The sequence below is a fragment of the Penicillium cosmopolitanum genome (genome assembly GCF_028827165.1).
Source record: "Penicillium cosmopolitanum strain IBT 29677 chromosome Unknown utg000006l:49.0-5199605.0:1.0-5204138.0, whole genome shotgun sequence".
NCBI classification, from domain to species: Eukaryota; Fungi; Ascomycota; class Eurotiomycetes; order Eurotiales; family Aspergillaceae; genus Penicillium; species Penicillium cosmopolitanum.
Window position 1 is genome coordinate 4,808,306 of NW_026622676.1, and position 25,767 is coordinate 4,834,072.

Genomic DNA, 25,767 nt, shown 5'->3' on the forward strand with positions numbered 1-25,767 from the left:
TGCTAGCTAAAACAGGTTAGTACTATAAAATTATTTTTGCTTCTGTCTTGCATCCGGCACCGTAAATTGAACTTGTCATGCTATTGCAACTGTTCCATTTCAGCGTACACGGAGTGGGCATCAGATCACCTGGCAGCTGTGACGGAGTCGGAAGAAGTTTCCATTCCAGACACTGTGGCTATACTTCGTCTCCCACCAGAGCCGCATGGCTATGACCGCCACACTGTCCAGTTAAGTGCATGATTTTAATCAGCCTTCCGGATTCCGAGTCAACGGAATCCAAAAATCCTTCTAGATTGAACCAGCCCTTGACAATCACTGCCTGAGACCCGGAGCGTTGGCGTCGATCTTGTTGGTGACATTCGTTCTTTTATCCAATTTACTTCGCCTAGCATTGCCAGATTCAATAATCAGGTATTTTCTGAAACGAAGACAATAGCGTACGCTTAAAATGAGGTCATGCGTAAAGCTCCAATTTATTCAAATGATAGACTGAGCCCGTGTAGACACAGATGTAGCAGCCGAGCTATGTGATGATCAAACATAGACAAATGGAAAATATTACAGTGTCATTGCTGAGTGTCAAGCAGGGGAGGGAGAAAAAAAAAAAGGACGAAGGTAGACGAATTGGATACTAGATGCGGGCGCAAGCAACAGGGGACACCTGGGCAGACGTTTGATTCGTCACAGCAGATCTTCTGCAATCAAGAAAAAGCGAACAGTTGCTTCCTAGCGATGCAGTTTAAGCACGCGGAACTTGAATGTCTAGGGTGAAGGGAGATGGGAGAACGAAAGATCTACCAGTGGCTATGAAATCTACTATTTCTAGTAGTACTGTATGAAGAGAGGAGGTTGATTAGCTTAAAAGTCCCGGAGCGCATACCTTCAAATTTCTTAGGCTAATAATAGTCATCTCAGGCGGCATCATTGTACTATGCCGCCTAAGGTGACTCTTATAAGTATAGGTGCTAGTAATCCTTAACTTTTCAATCAAGATGTGTGCCTGTTGACCGGGCAATAAATAACTGGGCGCGGTTTGGCTGGCTTACATTCCCAATAGCATGGAGTAGTAGCATCCATGGATGTAGTCTTCTCTCGAGAATTCAAGGTACTAGTAGTTTATAATGGACTTCGCCGAGACGCACTGGCACGCCTTGCCTCCATTCGGAAATGCTCATGTTACGTATAGCGGGGACAGGCTCGCATGACGAGAAGGTCAACATGGCTTTTTACCACTACGGTCAACGCTAGTAACTATTCGGTCAGCCCACCCCGGTCCAGTAACTGACAGATGGCGGTCAGCAGGAAGCTTATGAAAGAGCGACCAATGTGAGATGGTCATTTCTGGGGCGTCTATTGGTCACATATTTTAGGATAGCGATTGGAATGACGATGATCCGATTAGGGTCCGGGCAGGTGGAGGTGGAGGTGGAGGTCCGCGGGGACGCCTGTTTGTACCTATCGTATCTCGTACGGCGTCTCGCTTTCAAGAGCACATGTACATCCCCCGTACAGGAAATGCATTTTGCATCGGGAATACCGGGCGGCCTCGCTGGCTAAGAATGTCACGAGTCGGTCAAGGTCAAGGTCTTCACCGTTTCCATGCCGTCTCCCGTATCAGAAGATGCCGAACAAGGTTTTTGGGCCGACCCGACAGTATCAACCCGGACGATAACTAACATTGTTATGCATGGCCGGCCCAAGGGCGCAATTTCATTGGCAAGAATGTCGGTTCTAGACCCGGCTGGCCATGATTGCCCCTTCCAAGACCCCCGGAGTGAATCTCAACATGCCAGCCCTGTAGGGCGTGATCGATTGGGAATTCCACTGGTATGGAAGCAAAGCCCTAGGGCCAATGGGTCTGATGGATGAAATTCGATACTCGGCAGAGCAGCGCGAACGTAAGTAAGCTCACCTGGGGCTTGCCTAGGGACGGGCCACGACATAGTTGTGGAATGAAAAGTGGGCCTTGAGATCGGGTATCCCCTGTCGAAAACCCACCGGAGGGTAGGGTTGAACTTGAAACACTCAGCAGCAGCACTGATCGCAGAGCTGAGCGGGTATCAAAAGGCGAATTTCACATGCACATTCCAAATGCAGGCTCCTGCAGGATGCATCTCAGCCGCCGCTTGGCGGTGGACAGTGGTTGCGATCTTAATCAATCAAGATGGGAGAAGAGAGAAGGTGGAAGGATGAAGAGGAATGACGGCGAGTCCCGTGAAGGTGCCAAGGCGATCCCAGCAACAGCCAAAGCTTGGCGGTGGTGGTGGGTAGTACAGGTATATACAATAGACAAACTACAGATACTATTGGTTCTAGGCAGCTGCATTGATACTACTGTACTCACATTGTAAGAATCAAATAATAGGGGTTCCCCATAAATATTTCTCACAATACCACAGTAACTCTGTCCCTCGTAGGCGTTGTGGCGGTGCTAATTTCCAGCGATCGACAGGTTTACACGTTTTTGGCAGGCAAACAGCCATTTTCCCTATTTTCCCTAGTCGGCAGCCGTATTTTTGGTAATTTAACCGTATGCAAATTTCACCGACCCGCTTCCACTTCCACTTCCGTTTGCGCCTCTGAAAGTTGCCTGAGCCTTTCGTCACAGCTTCTTCTCCCCTTCTCCTCTTCTCCTCCCTCCCTTTTCAATTATTCACTTCTTCACTTTCTCAACCCTCGTCCATGCCTTTGCGTGGTTCGATCCCTCGCGGCTAACAGCGGCCTTGCGCCCGAGCCCTCCTCCTGCACGATTCCCGACCGGTCAGCGATCGGCGGTATCACACATGTATGTATTGGTCGACATGAATACTTCCGAAAGGTTCGAAAGTTCGACAGGTTCGAAGGTTTGCAGACAAAGCTCAACCTCGTGGCTGACGCATTTCATGCATTACACAGGCTTGACAAGTTCCCCTCCTTTAGAGACGAGTCTATACCGGCATCGCCTCCCACTGAGGCCTCCGCCAGGGCAAGACGACCTTTAAATCGTCCTCGCCACACGCCATCACTCTTGACCATGTTCTCAGCATTTATCCGTCGGCTGAACGCCATCAAAGCCCGCGTTCCCTTCCTCAACGAACTGCATCTGAATTTCATTCTTCTGCATTACACTTATATTATCGCCTGGGCGATCATTGGTTCCATCATTGTCTACCCCCAGGGGAACATCGCCTACATCGATGCCCTCTTTCAGGCGGCTGGCTCCGCCACTCAGAGTGGGCTGAATACCGTCGACCTCAACCTGCTGTCCCTCTACCAGCAAATCGTCTTGTACTTCATTACTATGATGTGCACCCCGATCTTCATCCACAGCGCTCTCGTCTTCATCCGTCTATACTGGTTTGAGAAGCGCTTTCAACATGTGGTCCGTGATGCGCGGGCGCTGCGTGCTACCCGGTCGCGTATGGACACAGTCAGCAAGGACAAGGACAGTGCAGAGATCAATCGCGCAGAGCTCGGCGTGAGCGGGAGATCAATCGTGGTGCTGCGCAACAATTCCGGCGATGCGCGCGGCAACAAACTTCCCGACCCGACCGGTGCAGTCGACCAGATGAATGCGGGGACCGTAAATGGGGTGGATACGCCAGAGCAGGACACGCCAGACCAGAGTACCAGTGGACAATCCAGTTCCAACGATACCAACCGTGTTCTCGAGAAACGGTTCGGGCTGGGCAGCTTAAGAGTGCCTACGCAGCTGAGTCCGGAGCATCACATTGCCTTTGTGGAAAACCAACGGAAGAACAAGGGTGCTCTGCGTATCCCGAGTCCTCGCGAGTACGATAACGGTGGTGTTCCAGAGACGTTGGATGATGGAGAGGAACCGCAGCCTCAATTCCAGCCCATCGGTCCGCAATTTGATCGCCCTCGGAGCTCTGAGGAGGACGAGGACGAGAATGAGGATGAGCATCATTCGGAGCATGATGATCAGGTTGGTCCTCTGGAAGGACCGCATATCACTATTAATGAGCCGGAGATCACACGCACCCGCACCCGAGGCAATACCTTCCCTCGCTTGGATACCAGACCCACGGTTCGAGACACTAAAGAGGTCAACGAAACGACAGAATTGGACCATGTGACAACCAGAAACACCTTTCGAGGAATATTCAGATCAATGACACAAGAGCGAGAACGCAACACTCAGCCGTATCTTAGTTGGAACGCGACAGTGGCGCGAAACTCCAACTTTGTGGACTTAACCGAGGAGCAACGTGACGAGCTTGGTGGAATTGAGTATCGAGCCTTGAAAACGTTGGCGGTCGTACTCATATCGTATTATGTTGGTTTTCACCTCTTCGGAATGATCTCCATGATTGGTTGGATCATGACGGTACCTAGATGGGGTAATATCGTCAGAGCCGATGGCATTGGACGGCCGTGGTGGGGTATCTTTACAGCTGCGTCCGCCTTCAATGATCTGGGTTTCGCCTTGACTCCCGACTCTATGAATTCTTTCCAAGAAGCGGTGTTTCCCTTGCTGCTTCTGGCATTTTTGATCATCATTGGTAATACTGCGTTCCCGTGCATGCTTCGGTTCATGATTTGGGTCCTTTCCAAATTTGCTCGACAGGGCACTGCTCTTTGGGAGGAGCTCCGGTTTCTCCTGGATCACCCGCGTCGATGCTTCACCCTTCTCTTCCCTCGAAACGCCACTTGGTGGCTGTTCGCCATTCTTGTCCTGCTGAACGGCATCGATGTGATCTTTTTCATTATCTTGGATGTAAGTACTTGTGTGCGCTTTTCCAGTATCATGCCTTGTCACTGACACTCTTCCAGTTGAATGATCCGGCCGTCACGGCTCTGCCACCTGGAATTCGAGTTTTGGATGGCTTTTTCCAGGCTGCTGCTACCCGAACCGCAGGTTTTGGCGTAGTGAACCTGTCATCTCTCCACCCAGCCATCCAGGTTTCCTACCTGATCATGATGTATATATCCGTGTTTCCTATTGCTATCTCCATGCGTCGCACCAATGTGTACGAGGAGAAGAGCCTGGGAGTCTACGGTTTCGAGGAGGACGAAGACGACGATGCTCAGACAGCGCCCAGCTATATTGGAACTCACTTGCGGCGCCAGCTGAGTTTCGATCTGTGGTACGTCTTCTTGGGTCTGTTCATTATCGCCATTGCCGAGGGCAGCCGCTTGTCAAGTCAAGACGACTACAACTTCCAGTTGTTCACCGTCTTGTTCGAGGTTGTCTCGGCTTATGGTACTGTTGGTCTTTCCTTCGGATACCCAACCGCCAATACCTCCTTCTCTGGTCAGTTCGGCGTGGTCTCCAAATTGGTCATTATTGCTATGCAGATCCGCGGTCGTCACCGTGGTCTGCCATACGCACTTGATCGTGCTGTTCTGTTACCCTCAGACGCACTTAATCGACATGAAACTGCTATGTCTGAGCGCCGTATGCGCCGCCGGAATTCGAATCTCAGCGGAGCCGGCTCTCTTGGTCGACAGCCTTCTCGCAGTGTGTCGCATGCCCAGGGAGGAGACACTGGTGTCTCGTCAGGTATGGAATCTTACGACTGGCAAACCCACGGGCAGCCTGCGAATGGAGATACCTTCGTCCATCGGTCGTCGACAGTGAGGTCTGCTCGATAGAGAAGCGAAGTCACTAAAACTGGTGGCCTGTGTAAATACATGATAGGTCTTTTGTACATTTATAGAGGTTGGCGTTGCATCTGGTGTTATGTTGGGGTATATATGTCGAACGTGGTGTTGGCTTGGGTATTTGAGATTTGAACATATTGCTATAAAATACTATTGCATCATGAATCAACCATAGAACCTTGAAAGGTTTTGCATCTACGTCAGATAGTAGTACCTGCTACTAGTACTAATACGAATAATCAGGAGTAATAGTACTCCCTGGCCATGGCATGACGTGAAGTTCCCCGCGTGCGGATCTCTGGGGCACGCCGCATTCCAGTCCGAAAGCGGAAGTCCATCTCAGACATCAACAATGACCCCCATGACAGTGATGAACGAGCTTCAAATCGTCTTATACGGCCTTTCTGGTGTTGCAAACCTACGCAGGAAGTGAGTCGCTCCTTCTGGAAGTCTGATCAGTTATAGTTCCGCCAACCGTGGGAGTACCGCGGTATAGCTTCATTTTATGTACGGCTCATCGCAAACGGGCCGCGCCAGGAAAGATCAGCACTAGACCCGTCCGGGCGCAGGGGTTGGTATGACGGCATCAACACTCGTACCTTTTTAAAAACAATTCGACTTGACGTCTCGTAGATCCTACATCCAAAGGCCCACTTCAGTCTATCTCTGTCTTTGTCTGCTATCTACTATCATCTATCTACACTCATTCAAAGCACTCGTTCAAAATGGATGACAGACTACTTCCACCCGAGTACGGCAACAGATATAGTAGTGAGACTTCTCGATTGCCCCGGCTGGGAAATATGACTCCTCCCAGAATGGCACGGCCTCCCAAGATCCCAGTGATCCCAGAGGTGACAGGTGCTGCCGAGTCCCCAGAGCGCAAACCACTCGATGAGAACGAGAATGGGGCCGGTCCTACTACTATCTTCCCCTGGTATAATCCACGGGGCTGGTCTCTACTCAAGAAAGTTCTCGTTGGACTGGGAGCCGCCATTTTCATCATCGTGGTCATCCTCGCTCCATACTATGGAGTCAAACTCAATCGCTACCCAAATTATACCGCCCTGGACTACAGAATAGTCGACACATACTCGGGTACCTCGTTCTTTGAGCAATTCAACTATTTCTCCGATGAAGACCCCACAGATGGTCATGTCGTCTACGTCGGTGAAATGGCTGCCCACGATCTAAATCTGACCTACGCAACGGACACATCTGCCATCCTACGCGTGGACTCATCCACACCGAAGGCACTAAACGGCCGCAACTCGGTTCGAATCGAGTCTAAAAAGACCTATGACACAGGTCTGTTTATCTTCGACATCATCCACACGCCCTACGGCTGCGCTACCTGGCCCGCGCTGTGGTTGGTGGATGGGTATAACTGGCCGAATAATGGCGAGATCGATATTCTGGAGACGACGAACATGGGCTCTCATGGTAATGAGGTCACTCTACACACGACTAAGGGGTGTAATATGGATGTTAAGCGGAAGCAGACCGGTTCGGCTGTTTCCAAGACTTGTGATGATTCCATGCGTGGCAACTCGGGTTGTGGTGTTGTGGGAGATCCATCTACATACGGTGAAGCTCTAAATGAGGCTGGCGGCGGAGTAAGTAGTACCCCTTTCCCTCTTCCTCCATTATATTTGCATTTCACGTAAATCCTGACATCCCCTCCCAGGTCTACGCCCTCGAACTCCGAGACGCCGGGATAAGAGCATGGTTCTTCCCTCGCCGCGCCATCCCACACAATATTAACGATCCAACCGCCATTCCGGACCCATCAACCTGGGGTACAGCGCTAGCCGACTTCCCCAGCACGGAGTGCGATATTGGCTCTCACTTCCGGAATCAGAGTATCATTGTCAATATTGATCTTTGCGGCCAACTCGGTGCCCAGAATCAGTTTTATCATGAGTTGTATAAGTGTCCCGGGTCCTGTGAGGAGCTGGTCGCTAATAACCCGTCTGCTTTTGAGGATGCTTATTGGGAGTTTGCTGGGTTTCAGGTTTATCAGGCTCTTTGATTTGATTATGTGTTGGATGGCTCTAGGGGCTTTGTAATGATTTGATTGAAGTTGGTTTTGGACTCTGGGCTTTGGGCCTTAATGGGATACATGTTTAGCTTGGGTGCGGCCTGTACGATATTATGCTGTATTTGTATCTAGAAGGGGTTTTTAGCTGTTTGGCTTAGCTTAGCTTGCTTGTTTTTCGTGCAATTGGACAATAATGAAATATCCAGTGCTCAATATACTGGCTCTTCAAGTTCCTCTTGAATATTTCTCTGGGTAGAATCTTCCAAGGTTGATGACTCGGATGGAGGGTACTACAATGTCCCTCTATTATTCGCTGCTCTCTGTTTGTAATATTGCCGAAGATACTACTACTAGGTGGCTTCCAGTACAATTTGTAAGAGTAGGCAAGAAGACCACTGGCAGGGGTCTGTTTCCAACGTCACTACTAGTGACAAACAGTTGCAACTAATTCATGAAAGCGATGTTCGGCGCTTTATTCCATCGCTATGGGTATCTAACATAAACACACCAAACATTCAGGCCCGACGCTAGATATATCAAATATCTCGAAAAGCATCTCACTCAGATACATGGCCATGACAATTCATCTTTTACAAAAAGTTGAACCCGAAAATAAACGCCCATCAATCCTAACATCGTATCGTTATCGTTAAATTTCACCCGCGGCAGCTGGGGTGCGCTCAAAGCTGTCGCAGGAGACTGCCCTCCGCGAAGGGGTTTTCTGGTGACATATCGAGCATTGGACGGGGGGCGTTTCGGTCTCCAGTTGCCACACCGTGGCCAGTATAGGGTTTGGTATGGGTACTGCTCGCTTGACGAGAGGCAGAATTAGCTAGCAATGTATTCGATACGAATGGGTTGCTTGGTGAGGCTGGGCTGGCGTGTCCGGAGCCAGAACTGGACGGCTTGGGCTCTGTGCCGTGTCGGACACTGCGGGCTGTGTTCGAGCGGTATCGACTTTGTGTGGGTAACTCATTCGTGGGACGACGCCAGGCTGTTGCGGATGGGATATTCACGGTGCCTACGGCCAATTCAGGGCCTGTGGCGGCGTCGATCAGTTGTGTGCCTGCGCCCACCTTGACGCCACGGCCCTTTCGCGTGTGTTGCGGTGGCTCTTGGAAAACTGGGGTCAAGTCGACTAAAGGTTTTTGTTGTTGTTTCTGGCTGACAGACTTATTCCGGCTGAGGCCTGGTGGTGCCGTGCTAGTCATTGTGGCGGTACGACCGCTCTGTTGATGAATGATATCGGAGGGAGAGTAGTTATGGTTTTCGGCTAGAAAAGACTGAGCCGTAAACAGCTCTTGGTTCGCTCGCTTTTCTCGTTCTTCGCGCTCATTCATCGCTTGTTTTCGCTGGGTATACGAGCGGCCCAGTAAGCCGGTGGGAGAGAAAGTCGCTGCTTCAACTTCGTCAGGTCGCACGCCCTGCACGAGTGGGCCGTCATCTGCTTGTCCAGCGGTGCCAGTATCGAGTGACAGCGTCTGGGGGAATGATGGCGGCGGCGATGCATGCTCGCGCACCGTCTTCTTGCGAGAGACGATGTCCTTCGAGGCCGATGGCCGGGGGCAATCGATGGAGTTGCCGGTGGGCCTTATTGGCTCAGAGTCAGTGAGATCCAACAATGGTACCGGCACATCATTAGCCGCCTTTCGGTGCCTTTGTGATCCTTTCTGGGTAAGGGATCGCTTTGGCAAGGTTGCCTCGCTTTCGGTCTGTTCCGCGGCACCTAGCTGATTCACTAAGTACCAACTTCGCCAGCGCTGGACAACTCGAAACCACTTGTCGGCAGTGTCGCGGTCATTGCTGCTGAAGAAATGCACAAACTTGTCTGTTGAAAGGAACATGGAAGATTTCTGTTGACTTTTAATCGCGAAGCAGATCTTCTTAGGCGGCTTGATCTCTTTGGCCATCGCACGTGCACTGGGACAGTAGATGTCAAAGTCGGACAGATGGCAGATACTGGTAGAATCTTTTAAGTTCTCCTTTTTGGCGATTACCACTTGGCCATCGGGTCGTAATGTCACATAACGCTTATCCCATTTGCCGGGGCGCTGGGAATGGTAGAGGTATACGGTCGTTTCGGCGGGCTTTTCGGTGGGGACTTGATGGGACTCGAGTTGGGCCAGAGCTTCCATGCTTGAAGGAGGGACGATCACGAGGCGGTTGTCGGCATCATGAGCCCAAGAGTTCATGATATCCCGTACACGCTCATACCGACGTAAAGATCGTTCTAACCCAACTTGATGGAAGGATTCAATGCAGATAAATTTCTCAGGGTCAATATCGCGAGAAAGCTCGCGAACGGCGGTCTGGAGAAGATCATTGACCCGTGTAGATGGTGTCACCACTAGATGGTTCGAAACGTCACTATACTGCACAAGTACTTGGCGCTCTCCGGCGTTGACAGCCGAGACCGGAGCGTCAGTCCCAGGAACAATCCCCCTTCCACCCACTCCGATGTATCTTGGCACGGGCTCATTTGGGAGTGGTGTCTTGCTGCTCTTGGACAATTTCATCTTCTGTAGCAAGGACTTGCGGTTGTCACCGCTCGCGGGACGTGCGTCGTGGTGACTGCGGGTGTCGACACGGCTAGTCTGTTGATGCGTTGGCACAGGTTGCGCTTTGGTCCTTGACTGCGGTTGTTTTTCCTGTTTTTCATATTGCGAGATGGCAGAACGTGACGATTGATCTCCGCCAGTCAACTGCGCCATCGCGTCCAGTCGATGTTGTTCCCTTGCATGAACTTCCGCCGCCAGTGTTTGGGAGGTCACATCAGGGACCGGAGGAACGGGCTGGTTGCGAGCGCGATCTGGGACGGCGGGTGTTGGCGTCGGGGCATCGCCACTGGTGTTAGGGCGCCGATTGCGACGGTACCGAGACATGCTCCTTGCGATTGACGGATTCTGCTCGTTTGTCTTGCCGTCGCTTGCCATATCTGGACGCACCGCTGGCTCGGGTTTGCGACTAGTCTGATTTCCCACGGCGTATTCAATCGGCACCGGGTCATAGAAGGTTCCCTTGAGGACTGGCTGCTGCGCCGGGGCGCTGACGCGGTGTCTCGCCATGGTGACAAAGAAAGGGCCTTGGGTCTCGGAGAGCCCCGTGGGCAAGGTCAGGGTCAAATCGAGGTCAGGTTTCAGAAATTCCTTTGTGTGGATAGCTCGCGCGACAGTCGAAGTGGCATTCTGCGGCGAGGTTTACTTGGGGGGGGGAGGGTCAGTGGGTCAAGATGAAATAAAGTATGGAGTATGGAGTAGAAGAGAAAGAGGAGAGGCGAGAGAAAGAAAGCAAAAAAAAAACCCCCCCCAGGTCGAACGCACAGATATCAGGAGGGCTCGATCCAAGAAATCAGGCGGGTGGGACGACTGCCCAAAAAAAGCAACAGGAGGCGTTGAAAGACGCTAAGGTATGAGGCTGGAGTCGAATGCGACGGCTCTAATCCTGGTCTTTCGCTCTGGCCCTGTGGCCCTGGCCCTGTCAAACGGCCAGATTGGCAATAGATCTGCGGACCCTCGTGGGGTAAGCAAAGCGAAAGTGAATTACGAACAGGAAAAGAGCTGTGGGGGTGATGTGTGAGTGCAGTGGTGGATGATGGTGGAGGAATGGAAAGGAGAAGGGGAAATTAGCTGGTCAAAAGTGGCTGGGAAGACGTTTCCGGCTGTACGAGGATGCCCTCTGACCTCTGCCCTCACACTCTGCACTGTGCACTCAATCGCCACGGCCAACCTTGTTTACGAGACTAGTCTTTTCTTCTCGTGTTTGCCTTGATTTTACTTTGTTTCACTGGGCAGACACTATTGTTTCGCTACTGTCGACTAGTCCTGCCTTGCAGGCTCCACCGTGATCGATCGCAGATCAGCACTGCAGGTACGGAGTAACTAAGGAACAAAGATACTTGTTTAATTTATTTTTCTAGCTGAGTACAGAGTACAGAGTACAGAGTACAGAGTACAGAGTCAGAGTCAGAGTCAGAGTCAGAGTGCAGAGTACGATTACGAGTACTCTCTTCTATGAAACCACTACCAGTCAACTTGATATATCCCTGTTCCCCCATTTCCCCTACTTCCGATGAGCAGCCAGTTCTCTCCGCCTGCAAGAGAGATGAGTGTGAGTGTGAGTTGGCAAAAATCATGAACAATATTCAAGGTCAAGGTGGGTCCACTTACCACCACGCTGTGAAATCGGTGGTCCGCACGTCGATCCCCAGGTCAACCAGTGCCTTGGTCGATAGATGCGTGTCGTACGGTCGCTGCACACCTGCATTAGGATCATTGCCTTGTTGGTTGCGAATCATCCCCGGAAGCGGAACTCCCATCACCTCGGCGATCTTCTCACAGATCTCGTATTTGGTCATACGATCCTCTGAGGAGAACTGCAGGATATGAGGGAGCTCCTTGATCCGCGGCTTGTCCTTCAAGTACTTTATGACAATATCCCGCGTTACACGCGCCACGTCCTCCGTGTTAGTGGGGTATCGCTGGGCCCAATCGTCCATCTTGACACCCGCATTCGCATCCTGCGCTTTAATCACGGCATCCACCAGGGTGTTGACTGCGCTCTCGGAATTTTCCCGAGCGGTGCCATACAGCACTGGGACACGGAGGACGATTCCAAGGCCGGAGTCCTTGGTCGCCTCAAGGACGGCCTGCTCTCCATCCCGCTTCAACTCGCCGTATAGGTTTGGGGGCCGAGTCTCGGAATCGGCCTCATAAGGAGCCTCGCCTTCCGCTCCGGGGAATACGTAGTCGGTGGAAATGTAAATCAGTAAGGCTCCGCGAGCCTGGCATTCGCGGGCAAGGATACGGGTAGCCTCGACATTGACCCGGCGTGCTTGATCGGGGTTCTTGTCGACAAGATCTGGAGATTTATTGGCGGCACCTGAAATATACACCCCGCGTCAGCTCCAGTGGTACGACTCACGATCACAATCACGATCTCCTGGGGAGTGAGAGCTTACAATGAATGACAATTTGGGGTCTGAGGGAGAAGATATCAAAGGTCAGTGAGGGGGTACAGGGGTACAGCTTCGTTCGGCAGAGAATGAACGAACTTGACTTCGGTGAGGATGTTCTTGATGTCTGCTTCCTTCTCCAAATCGGCCTTGAGGATGGTTGGCGGGGCTGCACGGGTGAAACCCTGGCCGACCACCAGCACGCCGGAATGTTGAAAAGTGCTAAAGACCTGACGGCCAAGTAGACCACTGGCACCGGTGACCAGAACGTTGGAAGTCATGGTTCAGTTTGTTCAATCGAAAGGAGAGGAGGGGGGGAAGAGGAGAGAAGTGTGAAATTGAGGTCACTCAAAGCTCCAAAGCTCCAAAACTCCCAACAGGTCGTGGCTTGCGGGGCACCAACATGACGTAACTGACTCTCCAGTTATTAGGGTTATCGCACGCCCCTAAATCCTTCTGACTGCTTCTGATGGATCTTTACGGCCAAGATCGCTGCTATGAGATCAATGGCTGCAGAGTACCAGAGTACCAAAGTACAGTTGACGTGAATCTTTCATGTCTCATGCAGGCAGGCCCAAGTGGACGCGGGTCAATTAACCTCATTTAAAGTTGGGTGGCACTGACTGGCACTGGCTGTTCAGGTACTAGTACTAGTAGTATACCGTAGTAGGTATACTGCTACTAGTATCTATATAGTCTAGACCTGGGGTTGACTCAATCAGTGCCTCTCCGCATTGAAGTTCAACTTGAAGTTTCAATTGATTCCAACGGTGCGCACTTAGTCTGTAATACTGTGCACTGGGCAAGTATATATCGAGTGGACTACTACTAGTACTGTAGTACACACCCCACGTTATAACCAACTTACTGTTCGTGTCCGTGGTAATAGATTATCTCTTAGACATGCCAGGAGTACTAGTAGTTACTACTACTAACTAATAGTACTAAACCCTTAAAGTATTGTAGATCAACTGAAGGCATTCAGGCTCATTTCAACGGCTAAAGGTTTGTCCGATCCCATTGTGTCCCGACACCGCTGGCACTCAGGGTCTTTGCCAGGTTGGAGGTATTCGAGGAGAATCACTCAATTAAATTAGTATTCAATAAACAATAAAAGCTGATTTAATACATCTTGAATTGAGTGGACTAGGTAGGAAGCCCGAAAAACGCCGAGTGGAAACATATCCGAACTTCCAGTTCAATTTAATTGAATGGCGCAATGACCGATCGGAGCGGGTTCTCCACTCTTCAATTGACCTCCACCCCAAAATTTATCTTTCTTCTCTGTCCTTGTCTTGTCTTTCAAGTTCCTTGTCAACCCTCTCCACTCACTTTCTCACCATGTCTGGTGCTCGAAACCTCTCTGCGGCCCTCCGACGGGCTCGAGTGCCTCGCCCTCGCATTGCTCTTCGTCCGACATGCCCCCAAACATCACTGCCGACCACCGCGGCGCGCAGCTTCACCGTCAGCTCCACCCTACGAGCCGACAAGGAGATCAAGTTCACGAGCGATGCCTATCCCAACGTCAAGCGCAACCCCAACTTTGCCGAGCTCACCCCCGACCACGTCACATACTTCAAGGAGCTTCTCGGCTCCCAGTCCGCCGTCATCGACGGCGTGTCGACCGATGCCTCCGATGATATCGAACCTTTCAACAGCGATTGGATGCGCAAATACCGTGGCCACACCCGACTGGTCCTAAAGCCCCAGAGCACCGAGGAGGTCAGCAAGGTCTTGAAATACTGTAATGAGAAGAAGCTCGCGGTTGTGCCCCAAGGTGGAAACACTGGTCTCGTCGGTGGTTCCATCCCCGTCTTCGATGAGATCGTGCTCAACACCTCGCGCATGAACAACATCCGCTCATTCGACCAGGCCTCCGGTGTCCTTGTTGCTGATGCTGGTGTCATTCTGGAGGTGGCGGATCAATACCTCGCCGAACGCGATCACCTCTTCCCCTTGGACCTGGGAGCCAAGGGATCCTGCCACATTGGAGGCAACGTGTCAACCAATGCTGGTGGTCTCCGTCTGCTGCGCTACGGCAGTCTGCACGGTAGCGTGCTGGGCCTCGAGGCTGTCCTGCCGGACGGGACAATCGTCGATGCCCTCTCCACCCTGCGCAAGAACAACACCGGATACGATCTGAAGCAGCTGTTCATTGGCTCCGAGGGCACCATCGGTCTCATCACCGCTGTCTCAATCCAATGCCCCCCCGCGTCCCAAGGCTGTCAACGTCGCCTACTTTGGTCTGGAAAGCTTCGAGCAGGTGCAACAGGCTTACCTTCAGGCCAAGGGCCAGCTCTCTGAGATTCTTTCCGCTTTTGAGCTTATGGATGGCCGCAGCCAACGTCTCGTCCAGGGTGTCACTGGTAACAAGCAGCCCATTGAAGGCGAATACCCCTTCTACTGCTTGATCGAGACTAGCGGATCCAACGCCGAGCACGACATGGAGAAGCTCGAGGCCTTCCTTGAGAACGTCATGGGTGAGGGTATAGTCGCCGATGGTGTACTGGCCCAAGACGAGACCCAATTTAAGGCTCTCTGGGGCTGGCGCGAGGGGATTACAGAGTCCCTGAGCCACCTGGGCGGTACTTACAAGTACGATGTCTCCATCCCCTTATCCGAGCTGTACCAGCTGGTCGATGACTGCAGGCAACGCTTGACGGAAAAGGGCTTTGTTGGTGATGATGACTCCTTCCCTGTCCGTGCTGTTGTTGGCTACGGACACATGGGAGATTCTAACCTGCACTTGAACGTTGCCGTGCGTCGATACGAGAAGGAGGTTGAGAAGGCTATTGAGCCTTGGGTATATGAGTGGATTCAGAAGCGCCAGGGCAGTATCAGTGCTGAGCACGGTCTGGGCATTGCCAAGCGGGAATTCATTGGCTACAGCCAGAATGATACCATGGTGAAGCTGATGAAGCAGTTGAAGAGCTTATATGACCCGGTAAGTGCAAACTGCCCCCCCCCCCCCCAATCCCCTTCCCCAACGTTCTCTCTCTATACTGTGAATGTAGCTTTGAAAGCTAACTTGATTCTAGAACGGCATCATGAACCCTTACAAGTACATCTAGATGGTGTTTATATAGGTATGCTCTGGGTCAACCAAGGGTATAATGTAGTGTATAAAATCAACAACCATGATTCCGCCTCTTTATTGTTTCGTGGCCATAGTATCGGCAGTAATCATTCCCAAGAAAATTGAATATAATTATAGATATATCTCTACCCCAGCATTACTTAGCCCTTGCGCTGCCCAACCGGGCTATTCCACATCAAGACTAGTGTACCCCACTTTGGTGCCTGACCAATCGGGCGTCAATCGGTTGCCATGCGAGACGAGAAGCTCCCAGCTTGTTTGGGGGCATTGGCCATTCTATGCTCCACCCCTTTAATCTGCCTGGATTCCTCTTCTTTTCTGACAACTGCAAATCTCGGATTCCAGAGTGTTCTTCTTCGGCCTTCACCTGTCAATCAGCTCATCGGATTCCTCTCCCTTCCCCTTGGGTGAGCCCGTCAAAACTCCGTTGTAGCCCTGTCCGACCGGAGTCGCGAGTCCGATCGTTGCGCAACCATGGCGGACGATATGGCGAGTCGTTACCAGATGATGGAGGAGCTGGGAAGTGAGTGCCAAAATCCTCGACTGCCAAACCCTGCATGTGGTGGGATGGGCTGACCCGATGTTTTCATTGTTTACCAGGTGGTAGCTTTGGCGTTGTCTACAAAGCGATTGATAAAGCCAACGGAGAAATCGTCGCAATCAAACATGTATGCATCTTTCCGTCTCAGATGGCTTTGCGCAAACCCAATTGACCCCGATTTTCCATCCAGATCGACCTCGAGTCCAGCGAAGACGATATCGCGGAGATCCAGCAAGAGATTTCCGTTCTGGCTACCTGCGCCAGCGCATTTGTTACACAATACAAGGCCAGTTTCTTAAAAGGTCACAAGCTATGGATCGTTATGGAATATTTGGGCGGAGGATCGTGTCTTGACCTGGTACGTCGAATATCCTTGATCCCTGCCGGATGGCCGCGGGTCTCCCTAGCTAACAACACCCAATAGTTGAAACCAGGGGTTTTCAACGAAGCGCATGTATCGATCGTCTGTCAACAACTGCTACAAGGTCTCGACTATCTACACACCGAGGGCAAGATACACCGTGATGTCAAGGCCGCCAATGTCCTCCTCTCGAACACCGGAAAAGTGAAGCTAGCCGATTTCGGTGTCGCGGCACAGCTAGTCAACATCAAATCTCAACGCAATACATTCGTCGGCACACCATTCTGGATGGCGCCGGAAGTTATCCAGCAGGCTGGTTATGACTTCAAGGCGGATATATGGTCGCTGGGCATCACTGCCATTGAGATGATCAATGGCGAACCCCCGCATGCCAGCACGCACCCGATGAAAGTACTTTTCCTCATCCCGAAGAACCCTGCACCACGACTTGAGGGACCGGAATATAGCAGCACTTTCAAGGATTTCATCGCACAGTGCCTGACAAAGGATCCGGAGCGCCGACCTAGCGCGAAAGAGCTGCTGAAACACAAGTTCATTCGTAATGCTGGCAAGACGGAAGCTCTTCAGGAATTGATTCAACGCAAGCAGGAGTGGGATGGTGGCCGAGGCCTTACCAAAGATGTCAAGTACTACGCCGAGACTCTCACCACCCTCAACAGGGGCGCTATGGAAGATGAGGATGATTGGGTTTTCGACACTGTCAAGGCCCCAACGATGCGAACCCCAAGCAAGAACCCCAGCATGTGGGTGCCCGCCGGCACCGACTGGACCACTCTCGACGAAGAAGAGAGCGACCCCGACCCAGCTCAGCTGATGGAGGACATGCACATATCCCCGTCGCCTCAGCCACCGCAGCCACCGAAGCATCAAGCGAACTCGACCGTCCGACGCACACCCGGTTACGAAAGATCTCCTTCTATTCGACGAGCCAATACCAAGCGACGTTCCAGTGGTGTAAAACAACCATTGGGATTGGATTTGAGCTTTGGCAACAGTCCTTCGACTGTGCGCCACTTCCGCCGTGTATCGGACCGTGTGTCTTCTACTGAAGTTCCACCCCAAAAGGGCTCAAGCGTCTTTGACGAGAACTCCAGCCCGAAAGTGGTCTCTAGCGATAGCCCGAGCAAAGAAGCCCAGCTAGGGCGACGGGCTTATGCTAAAGCGATTGGTCACTCCTGTCAGGAAGTTCTTTCAACAACAGGCGATGGCGAGAAGCGCGATGCTATTTCCCGCTTGGCCGAGGCCTGGAGCGACCTGGAAATGGTCGACCCTGAGGGTCTTTACCACATCGTCCGGATCATGAACGAGAAATTCTCAGCAGATCATCGTCTCTCCAACTTGGTCCCATCATCGCCACAGCCGGACTCTCCTGGCCGCCCCCGCCTCGTTCTCGCACAAAACAACCCCCATCTTAAAAGTCACCGTCGCCGTCAATCGACAACGGAGCCTCCTCCCCAATCACCCTTGTCCAATCTTCCTGGCCAACAAGTGCCCGGAATGGAGCACACAAAACAGCTCTCCGATGTACTCCACCAGCGATGGGCCGATGGACTTCGCAACCGATGGGGCTTTTAAATATCTTCGCCTTCATCGAGATCTTGTCTGTGACTAGACTTCTTACCACTTCTACCTCCCACGCCTTGTTTACGTTCGCTGTATAGACCCACCACATCCGGCGTTTTGACTGTTTGTATAACCCCCTTGCGTTCTTTCCTGATACTGCCTTGCATCCTTGGTGTCCGTTCTTTCTTCCCTTAACGACTTGTTTATTTTCTTCCCTGGTGAACCGAGACCTGGAGTTTTGATCTGGAGTAATAATCTTGTTTCTTGGACTACTTTATGCTGTTTATGTTTTTTTGTCTCTGGGAGCTACGACAGCTTACCGTGTATGTTTCATGGGAGGTTCTGACGACAGTTCGGTCGGACCTGGCCCCGATTTTCCTCTTTTCTTTTCTTGATAGATAGCTTCATCGGTGCTATTGTCATTTAGGTGCACTTTTTTCTTTTTTTGTCCCCTCTGCTTCCTTGCATCTTATGTAAGGGGGAGTGGAGCTGTGCAATATGATCCTCAATCCTCTGAGTGAAATGGGAATATTCTCTCTAATTTTTACTTTTTCGTAGCGATTGCCAGTGGTGATTAATGTATTACTTTAACCCGACACTTCGATAGTGCGAGGGGCAGGTCGTTGGGAATCCACTGTCACAGATCAGCTGATCCTAGATCAACAGCTATGTCATTTCAACAGCTACGCCATCTATTCGAGTTAATTCTCGAAGTCGTTAGAAGCAAGTTCTAAATAGGTTAGGTAGTAGGTCCGTCTTCGTCAGGACTACGGTTCGAAGAGTGATGCCGTCCCAGACTTGCTGCACCGCGGCCTAAACAAGTACAACCGTCCGAAACGAGACACAAGGATGAACTCGAAAGGGACCATGGATCCAAACATATTCTGGAAATATCTCGACCTTAGTAGAAAAATCTGGATATTTCGAAATAATCCAAGCATAGCAGAGATCCTACTCAACCATAATGACTTTTCTACCTCGCCCACCTGCAATCTTTAACACGTACTTTGGCAAATATCCTTCCAACATGGCACAGAAAGTATTCAGCAACTTTCTCTTCCACGAGAAAATCTCCTGTGTCGAAGAGACTCCCTTCCGGGGTATAAAAGCAACAGAAAATCCCAAGCCTCTGCGAATTTACTCTCTTGCTCGATTGGAATATCTCTTCGGTGTTGAACCTGATTTCCTTACCGCCATTATCCATAATGAGATCTTGTTTTTCAGAAATGACGACACTTTTTTTCAGAGAGAGTCAGTAAAAAAGCGAAAAGCGGAGGATGAACTCCCTCTTTCTTGTGCAAGATACATCAGTGATATGCAACATGGTCTCTCTACTCTCCTGAGCCAGACTCTCCTTCGCGAGCTCCCATTCTGTGGCCCTGATGGCTCTGACGAGGACTTCATTCGCGAACCAGTTGAAGAGACACATCATTCGGTCAAACTAGAAGAGTAATCAAAAGGGAGTCATAAACGAAGCCGGAGACAGAGCCGGAAACAAAGACGGAAAAGCAGAAACAGAAAGCTCCGATGCGAAAATCTCACAACCAGCGCACTGCAGCAGACTATATCCGATTGAAGGTCGGAGGCAGCTAGATACAATAACGAGATCGTATTGATTTCTTGCAGGCTACTTACATACTGCACCATGGAGACTTAAAAGTGGACTCAAAGATCGAAGTCACGCAGAAAACAACTCTTGAACTTTGCGGGTGTCCAGCTTTGCGAGATATGATATTTGGGCCTTCTAATGGCTTACCTCGCTATTTTATATTCGAATTAGCACGCATAAGTTTCGATTGGAGCCGAGACGTATTGAGGAAGGTCTTAGCTAGTCGTTAAAAACCGAAGAATACAAGAAGCCGCTAATATGAGTGCTCGCTGCAACAATGTGAATTTTACTTCTCCCCATCTATGGGGGCGTGAAAGCCCTATCGAAGGTTATGTCATACTTTTGTGTATTCCCAAGCTGAGCAGATACCCATCAAAGTGGGACATAGACCAACGCTTACTCCGTAAATACTGATCTTTGTGGTGATTGCGCCACAAAAGGAAGAATGCCAAGACGCCAGATAGACAGGGCTGCATGAGGGGCCCGCAGATGACCACCTGTGTAAATGGAAAACTTGCTGGATTCTTCCAGGCACCAGCATTTCTATGTCTTCCGAGCAAACCGCCAGCATTGAGACTCTTGGCATACATGCACAGTGCAACATCACGCCTTGTATGCGTCTGTGGCTGGAGACTGAGATTGGGGCTCCATCCTGCGCCACGATAATGACTTCCGGAGATTATAGTACCCTCACCGGTCGTAGCATGGGAGTTATACTAGGTTACATGTCTGAGATTTGATTGTTAAATGTTAATTATGTATTGCATACTAATACCAGAGCATCCTGCAGTAATTGAAAGCTAGCCATTGCTTACAAAGAGTGAGGGATTATTTAGCACGTTCTTGGGCTTGTCCTCCTGTGCACCCAGGATCCTCTTGCCCCGCTTGTACCAGCTGCATCCACCCAGCCCATATCGACATGGGCAGTCGGTAACAAATGAATTGGTGACATGTGTTGGACAAGAGCCTGGGCTGCAGTGAAATCGGTTATCCATGGCCAGAGCGCAAACCTGGGGTCTATAAAAGAGCCCTACGCCTCCCGACTTACTAGGTATATCATCTTTCCAAGAACAATTCATTACAAAATACCTCAGAAATCATGAGTTTCCACCTGTCTGCTGTTAGCTATGAGCTAGAAGATGGCCATATCCTCAAGGCTGTACTCCGAGATGCGGATGGCGAGGAGCAAGACGCCGAGTTGGACTTGAACGCTTATATCGGCAATAATGATGGTTTGCTGCCCCTCAGCTTCACCCATTACCCATGATATCATCATCTAACAAGATCCGACAGGTTCATTTGAATGGGGTGGCGAGAACTTCTTCGACAGCGCCGAGGAAGTCGAGCTCCACCGCGAAGGGGAGGACGATGACGAGATCCCAGTTCTTCGAGCTCGGCTGGGGACTGTTGATGGCGAGCAGGTAGATGCGGACGTGAACCTTGCAGAACGGATTGGCAATGACAACGGCACCTTGATATTCCAGGCATAGGTTTCCACTTGAGGCGGTAGTCAATACACTTTTATAGTTCTGAGTCGTCATGTTTGTAAACCTGTAGTACTCGACAGATAAATTGTAATATCTTTAGAGGAAAGCGGACTCCGAATATTGAAATATCAGCCTAAATCTCTTTTGGCCCGCAGAGGGTCCCATCGGCACTCCTGCTAACAGGGGGTTCTTTCATATAACGGCCTTTGTCAGTAGATGCGCAAGTTGGCGATCATAGAGTAAAAGTAGTAGAAAAACAGACCCGCGATTTTGATAGTATGTGAACTATATTGATTAAGAGGTAGTTGCTTCGAATTTGCTGATCTTGCTCATTTCCCTTTTTCCTAATTGAACCCACTTCGAATCACTGCCGCTCAGGGAGAGTGTTTCATCATCTAGGAAAGTAACCTTTATGTCCACGACTTTCCAAGGTTTTGAGGCCCCGGCCAGGGATGATCAGCCTTTGACTGACTTGGAAAGACTTGCATTTATTTTTATTTTATTTGTTATAAAAAAAGACTCACTATGCCTCTCAGAGCAGTCGGCTCATTATCGGAGGCGTGCTATCCCATGCTAGGAATCGAAGAATGAGATCTAGATGTAAAGGAACATTGGATAAAGCTTGGTATCAGCTGGTTTGATTTTTGAATCACTGAATAGGGTCAGGGTACTTCCCGCAAGTCGGGGCCAATGGCAACAAACAAATTGGAGAGAGAGAATGGCGAGGACAACCCTTAAGGCAAATAGTATGCCGCTGTACAAAAAGAGGGTCAGGGAGTGATATAATAATATAAAATGATGAACAAAGCTCGTAGGATACAAGTCTACAGCGGCGGGGGCGGCAGTATAGGTACCAGCGGGGCTTCGGTAGGAGGGTATTGGGATTCATGAATGTAAATCCGTCCATTTATTTGAATTTTCCTTCCGTGCTCTTCACCCGTCATGCCCGTTCGGAACCAACTCCGAAGGTAGATCCAGTTCCTGCCTGTCCAAAAATGATACCCCCACATGTTCGTGTCTAAGGCATCTTGCTGGGACCGGGGCTGGGGATGCTGATTTTGTTGTGATTGCCCGCGCTGATGCTCATCCTGAGGATTATTTTCTTGAGATCCGGGGTCTTTAGCGACATAGAGTACAGGGCTGTCCCATGATATGTAGGGCCACTCGTGAAAACCAGGCCGAGAGACATGTCGCTGAGGGTATTGCACTTGAGGTGTTTGTTGCTGGGGGATTTCGAGCGGAGGAGCTTCCAGCGGAGAAATTTGAGGATGAAGGGCTTCCCCTTGGACCGATTCCCCTTGAACTGAATGCCTTTGAAACAGTGGCTGCTGAGCAAGTTGCTGCCGGAGATTCTGCATCAGGGCAATTCGATGATAATAAAGGGGTTGTCTTTGAACTGGTTGCTGCTGGGGAGGATGCTGCTGGGGAGGATGCTGCTGGGGAGGATGCTGCTGGGGAGGACGCTGCTGTGTAGGTTGTGGTCTTTGAGGATAAGGATGCCGACGATGCCGACGATGCTGACTTCAAAGAGCCTGGGCCGTCATAAAAGGTCTTCGAAGACGGATATTTGGGACGGGGTGGGTATGCTCATAATAGCTATGCATCCGTTCCTGAATTATAGGAACGTGATCTGGAATCGGAGGCTGATCAGGCTGGGAACTAGGTATAGTTTGGTTTCCCTGTGCTTCCTGATCGGCCATCGTGACGGTGGTATTCGGATTAGTTCTGGTGAGAGGTGAGAGGTGAATGTGTTGACTCTTGAGACCAGGCACGTGTTTGTGGTCGTGCCTTCCACCTCTCACCACAAAAGCAAAACTAGTACTAAACTACTGGCATGACCTCGGAATAGCTTCAAGCTGGATAACTGATATTTTAAGAGTAGAGTGATGAGAGCAAAATTTCATTTGGTGCGGGCTGATATTTGGGGGGAAATATTGGGGTCACCATGGCGTAGAGTACAAGGAGGCACACCCATGGCTACTAATGAATTGTAACTCTCGAAAGTTCAAGTTGGAATACATATAGAATTATGGATTGATCAGAAAATAGCCAGGCTGCTTTTAGGTGAAATATTTATACCTTATATAAACTAGAACCTTAACTGTGGAAGTGGGGTATACTTCCACCGTTTAAGCTCAGGTGACGTCCGATGGCCTTTGCAGACCTACCTTGAGGTGATAAGCCAAGTTGCCTAGTACGAGTAGGCGCGAGTCAGGATTACTTAAAAGTTATGTATGGGGACCGTTCAGCTCAATATTGTACAATACTTTGATATTCGTAAAAGCTATAATAATATCCACTAACTCCGCAATTTCATGATGCGTAGCTCGAACCGCTTTGCTCTTGCAAAGCACACCCTATCAGAAGGGGTGTAATTTCTGAACGAACAATATAGTTGAAATAATTATGTTGAAATCCCAGCCATTTTAAACACCCTGGGCACCGGTGCCCTTGTTCTCGCCGACAGACTTGGGCTCGTGGCCGCCCTTTCCACTGCCAGAGTTGGTAGGGCCGGCGTGGCTCAGACCGGGGAAGACATCGCGATCAGAGCCGGTTTCGGCGGGCATGGGGGCAACCTTGGAGGCGCGGTTGACGGGGGCATCCTGTGAGTTTATTAGGAATTGGTTTCATGAAGTATGATGTATAAAGTTGTAACATACGGTAGCACCGACACCGTGAGCCTTGTTGGGGCCGTTATCAATAGCGTTGTCGCTCTGAGGGATGCCGTTGTCGTAGTCTGCGCCGCGAACCATTGTGAAGGTATAGATAGTATAGATGTGATGTAGATGTGGAAAATAGATACTGGGCGGATGTTAGAACTGGTGGATTCCTAATGACTGGAGGAATTGCAATTGCGAACCTTTGTTGAGATTTGAGAGGAGTAGAAGATAGTGAAGAGAATTATTTCAGATGTCTTCTTCGCAGCATATTAATACTTGGCCGTCGAGATCGCGAAACGTGACAGCATCATGAAGTCATGTCTCCACAATGACTTCATCGACGAATGCGCACCGATTGTTGGTTGATCGGAGGTATCAACTTTTTTTAACTTGGCAGAAGGGTTCGAATGGGTTGGAAGGGATGGATTACATATTCAATCAGAAGTATGTTCTAGAAGATATGGTTATTTCGGGAGAATGATGTGTTGGTTTCAAATTGGATGGTGTCACAGCGCTGCCAAGCTTGGTTGGCTATCACTGCTGCGGCAGCGGAACAACCAACCAACCAAGCTGCAAGGTTGGTATGAATAAACCAATTAACAGAAAGTCTTGAGTGATACGAGAGTTTAAAATTTGATTAAATTGTTACTATTCGCAGTGCTGCTATTTTGAAGGGCTAGCGTGTGACTGAGTTTGCAGTATCTATTGGAGAAAGAACCCTTGGAACCGGGTCTGAAATTTCACTATCCCGATAAGAACACTATTTAACAATGGAACGAGTAGGGAAACCTATATCCTACTACAAGAGGGAGAATAGAAATAAAAGATCATTTGAAGATTAACTACAGCGTGCGAAAAGTTGTCGTTCTACCCGACTTACAGTCCTAGAGAGTCTATAGGGAATTGCTAATCGAACTATGGACGGATTACTCTCGGCATGAAAACGGGCCGTAAAAGGCAAAAGTAGAAGAACTCAATAATTAATTAGTGCAATCTGCGTACTGTGAATTTATCCAATGCAAAAAGGGGCAAGGAGAACTGTCTGACCAGTTTAGCCGGGGTGAGGATAACGGCCTCCTCCGTTGAGACACCTGAGGAACCAATCAAGATCTGGAGGAGGCTCTCGTTCTCCGAGATCTGAGTCAAAGTCAAAGTCAAGGGTTACTGCAGAATTACGCGGAGGGGGAATTGCTCGTACAAAAAGCTCATCTATCTCTCTAGACAAGCGTAATCTAACAAGGTCACGGGGTGGACTCTCTGTCGCGGACAATACCTCATTGCTTTGTAACCCAGGCGAACCCGGAATGGAAATACCATGGAGTAGACCTCCTAGATTTATGATCGACGATCGCTGGCTCCCGATACCTTCAATTACCTGCGATGTCCTATTCGATTGGCTATGAAAGAAGGGTAGCCAGTTATCGCTAACCTCGGACGGCATTTCTCTAAGGAGACTGCGTAGCGTGAACCCCTCGAAGAATAGCCCTGGAATTTCTGGAGGCTCCGATAGGATGATTGGCATGGAAACGAGACTCACTGCGACAGAACTCTCCGACCAGCTCTGAATTTCTTCCCAATGTGAAGGGTCTGAGATTACGGGTTGAGGAGTTCCAAGCCTGTCATTATCAGCATATGCAATATCCTCATACTTTACCCCTACCCTACGCCTAACCGAATGAACCACGAAACCGGGGTTGTAACGTTCCCATTCTTCCACCTCTGTCAGATACGGTTGAAATGACCTGGTGGACTTTGGGTTGCTTTCGCTTTCCGAGCAAGAGGATCGGCAGAAACAGCGACTGACACGACGACCGAGCCTCCTAAGAACC

The 25,767-nt window shown here is 50.2% G+C and overlaps 10 protein-coding genes across 10 annotated transcripts; 7 read left to right on the forward strand and 3 right to left on the reverse strand.

The window, feature by feature from the left end:
• Positions 1-2,804: 2,804 nt before the first annotated feature.
• Positions 2,805-5,598, forward strand: N7509_006329 (potassium ion transporter; the record flags this gene model as incomplete). Its single annotated transcript, XM_056630966.1, has 3 exons — positions 2,805-2,821; positions 2,899-4,720; positions 4,777-5,598. 3 exons carry the CDS (start codon positions 2,805-2,807, stop codon positions 5,596-5,598), a joined length of 2,661 nt encoding a protein of 886 aa, XP_056490268.1.
• An 827-nt stretch (positions 5,599-6,425) lies between these two features.
• Positions 6,426-7,639, forward strand: N7509_006330 (glycoside hydrolase family 16 protein; the record flags this gene model as incomplete). Its single annotated transcript, XM_056630967.1, has 2 exons — positions 6,426-7,223; positions 7,295-7,639. 2 exons carry the CDS (start codon positions 6,426-6,428, stop codon positions 7,637-7,639), a joined length of 1,143 nt encoding a protein of 380 aa, XP_056490269.1.
• Positions 7,640-8,328: 689 nt separating this feature from the next.
• On the reverse strand, positions 8,329-10,713 carry N7509_006331 (uncharacterized protein; the record flags this gene model as incomplete). Its single annotated transcript, XM_056630968.1, has 1 exon — positions 8,329-10,713. The coding sequence occupies one exon, from the start codon at positions 10,711-10,713 to the stop codon at positions 8,329-8,331; it is 2,385 nt and encodes a 794-aa protein (XP_056490270.1).
• Positions 10,714-11,810: 1,097 nt separating this feature from the next.
• Positions 11,811-12,880, reverse strand: N7509_006332 (dTDP-4-dehydrorhamnose reductase family protein; the record flags this gene model as incomplete). The annotated part of the gene is made up of 3 exons (XM_056630969.1): positions 11,811-12,526; positions 12,606-12,625; positions 12,699-12,880. The coding sequence occupies 3 exons, from the start codon at positions 12,878-12,880 to the stop codon at positions 11,811-11,813; spliced, it is 918 nt and encodes a 305-aa protein (XP_056490271.1).
• Positions 12,881-13,940: 1,060 nt separating this feature from the next.
• N7509_006333 (FAD-binding oxidoreductase) lies at positions 13,941-15,670 on the forward strand (the record flags this gene model as incomplete). Its single annotated transcript, XM_056630970.1, has 3 exons — positions 13,941-14,789; positions 14,821-15,543; positions 15,638-15,670. The coding sequence occupies 3 exons, from the start codon at positions 13,941-13,943 to the stop codon at positions 15,668-15,670; spliced, it is 1,605 nt and encodes a 534-aa protein (XP_056490272.1).
• Positions 15,671-16,170: 500 nt separating this feature from the next.
• N7509_006334 (STE20 family serine/threonine-protein kinase) lies at positions 16,171-18,194 on the forward strand (the record flags this gene model as incomplete). The annotated part of the gene is made up of 4 exons (XM_056630971.1): positions 16,171-16,219; positions 16,297-16,364; positions 16,428-16,595; positions 16,662-18,194. 4 exons carry the CDS (start codon positions 16,171-16,173, stop codon positions 18,192-18,194), a joined length of 1,818 nt encoding a protein of 605 aa, XP_056490273.1.
• Positions 18,195-19,209: 1,015 nt separating this feature from the next.
• N7509_006335 (uncharacterized protein) lies at positions 19,210-19,635 on the forward strand (the record flags this gene model as incomplete). Its single annotated transcript, XM_056630972.1, has 1 exon — positions 19,210-19,635. One exon carries the CDS (start codon positions 19,210-19,212, stop codon positions 19,633-19,635), a length of 426 nt encoding a protein of 141 aa, XP_056490274.1.
• Positions 19,636-20,890: 1,255 nt separating this feature from the next.
• N7509_006336 (CVNH domain-containing protein) lies at positions 20,891-21,281 on the forward strand (the record flags this gene model as incomplete). Its single annotated transcript, XM_056630973.1, has 2 exons — positions 20,891-21,023; positions 21,085-21,281. The coding sequence occupies 2 exons, from the start codon at positions 20,891-20,893 to the stop codon at positions 21,279-21,281; spliced, it is 330 nt and encodes a 109-aa protein (XP_056490275.1).
• Positions 21,282-22,425: 1,144 nt separating this feature from the next.
• Positions 22,426-22,752, forward strand: N7509_006337 (uncharacterized protein; the record flags this gene model as incomplete). Its single annotated transcript, XM_056630974.1, has 1 exon — positions 22,426-22,752. One exon carries the CDS (start codon positions 22,426-22,428, stop codon positions 22,750-22,752), a length of 327 nt encoding a protein of 108 aa, XP_056490276.1.
• A 952-nt stretch (positions 22,753-23,704) lies between these two features.
• Positions 23,705-24,031, reverse strand: N7509_006338 (uncharacterized protein; the record flags this gene model as incomplete). Its single annotated transcript, XM_056630975.1, has 2 exons — positions 23,705-23,881; positions 23,939-24,031. The coding sequence occupies 2 exons, from the start codon at positions 24,029-24,031 to the stop codon at positions 23,705-23,707; spliced, it is 270 nt and encodes an 89-aa protein (XP_056490277.1).
• Positions 24,032-25,767: the final 1,736 nt, after the last annotated feature.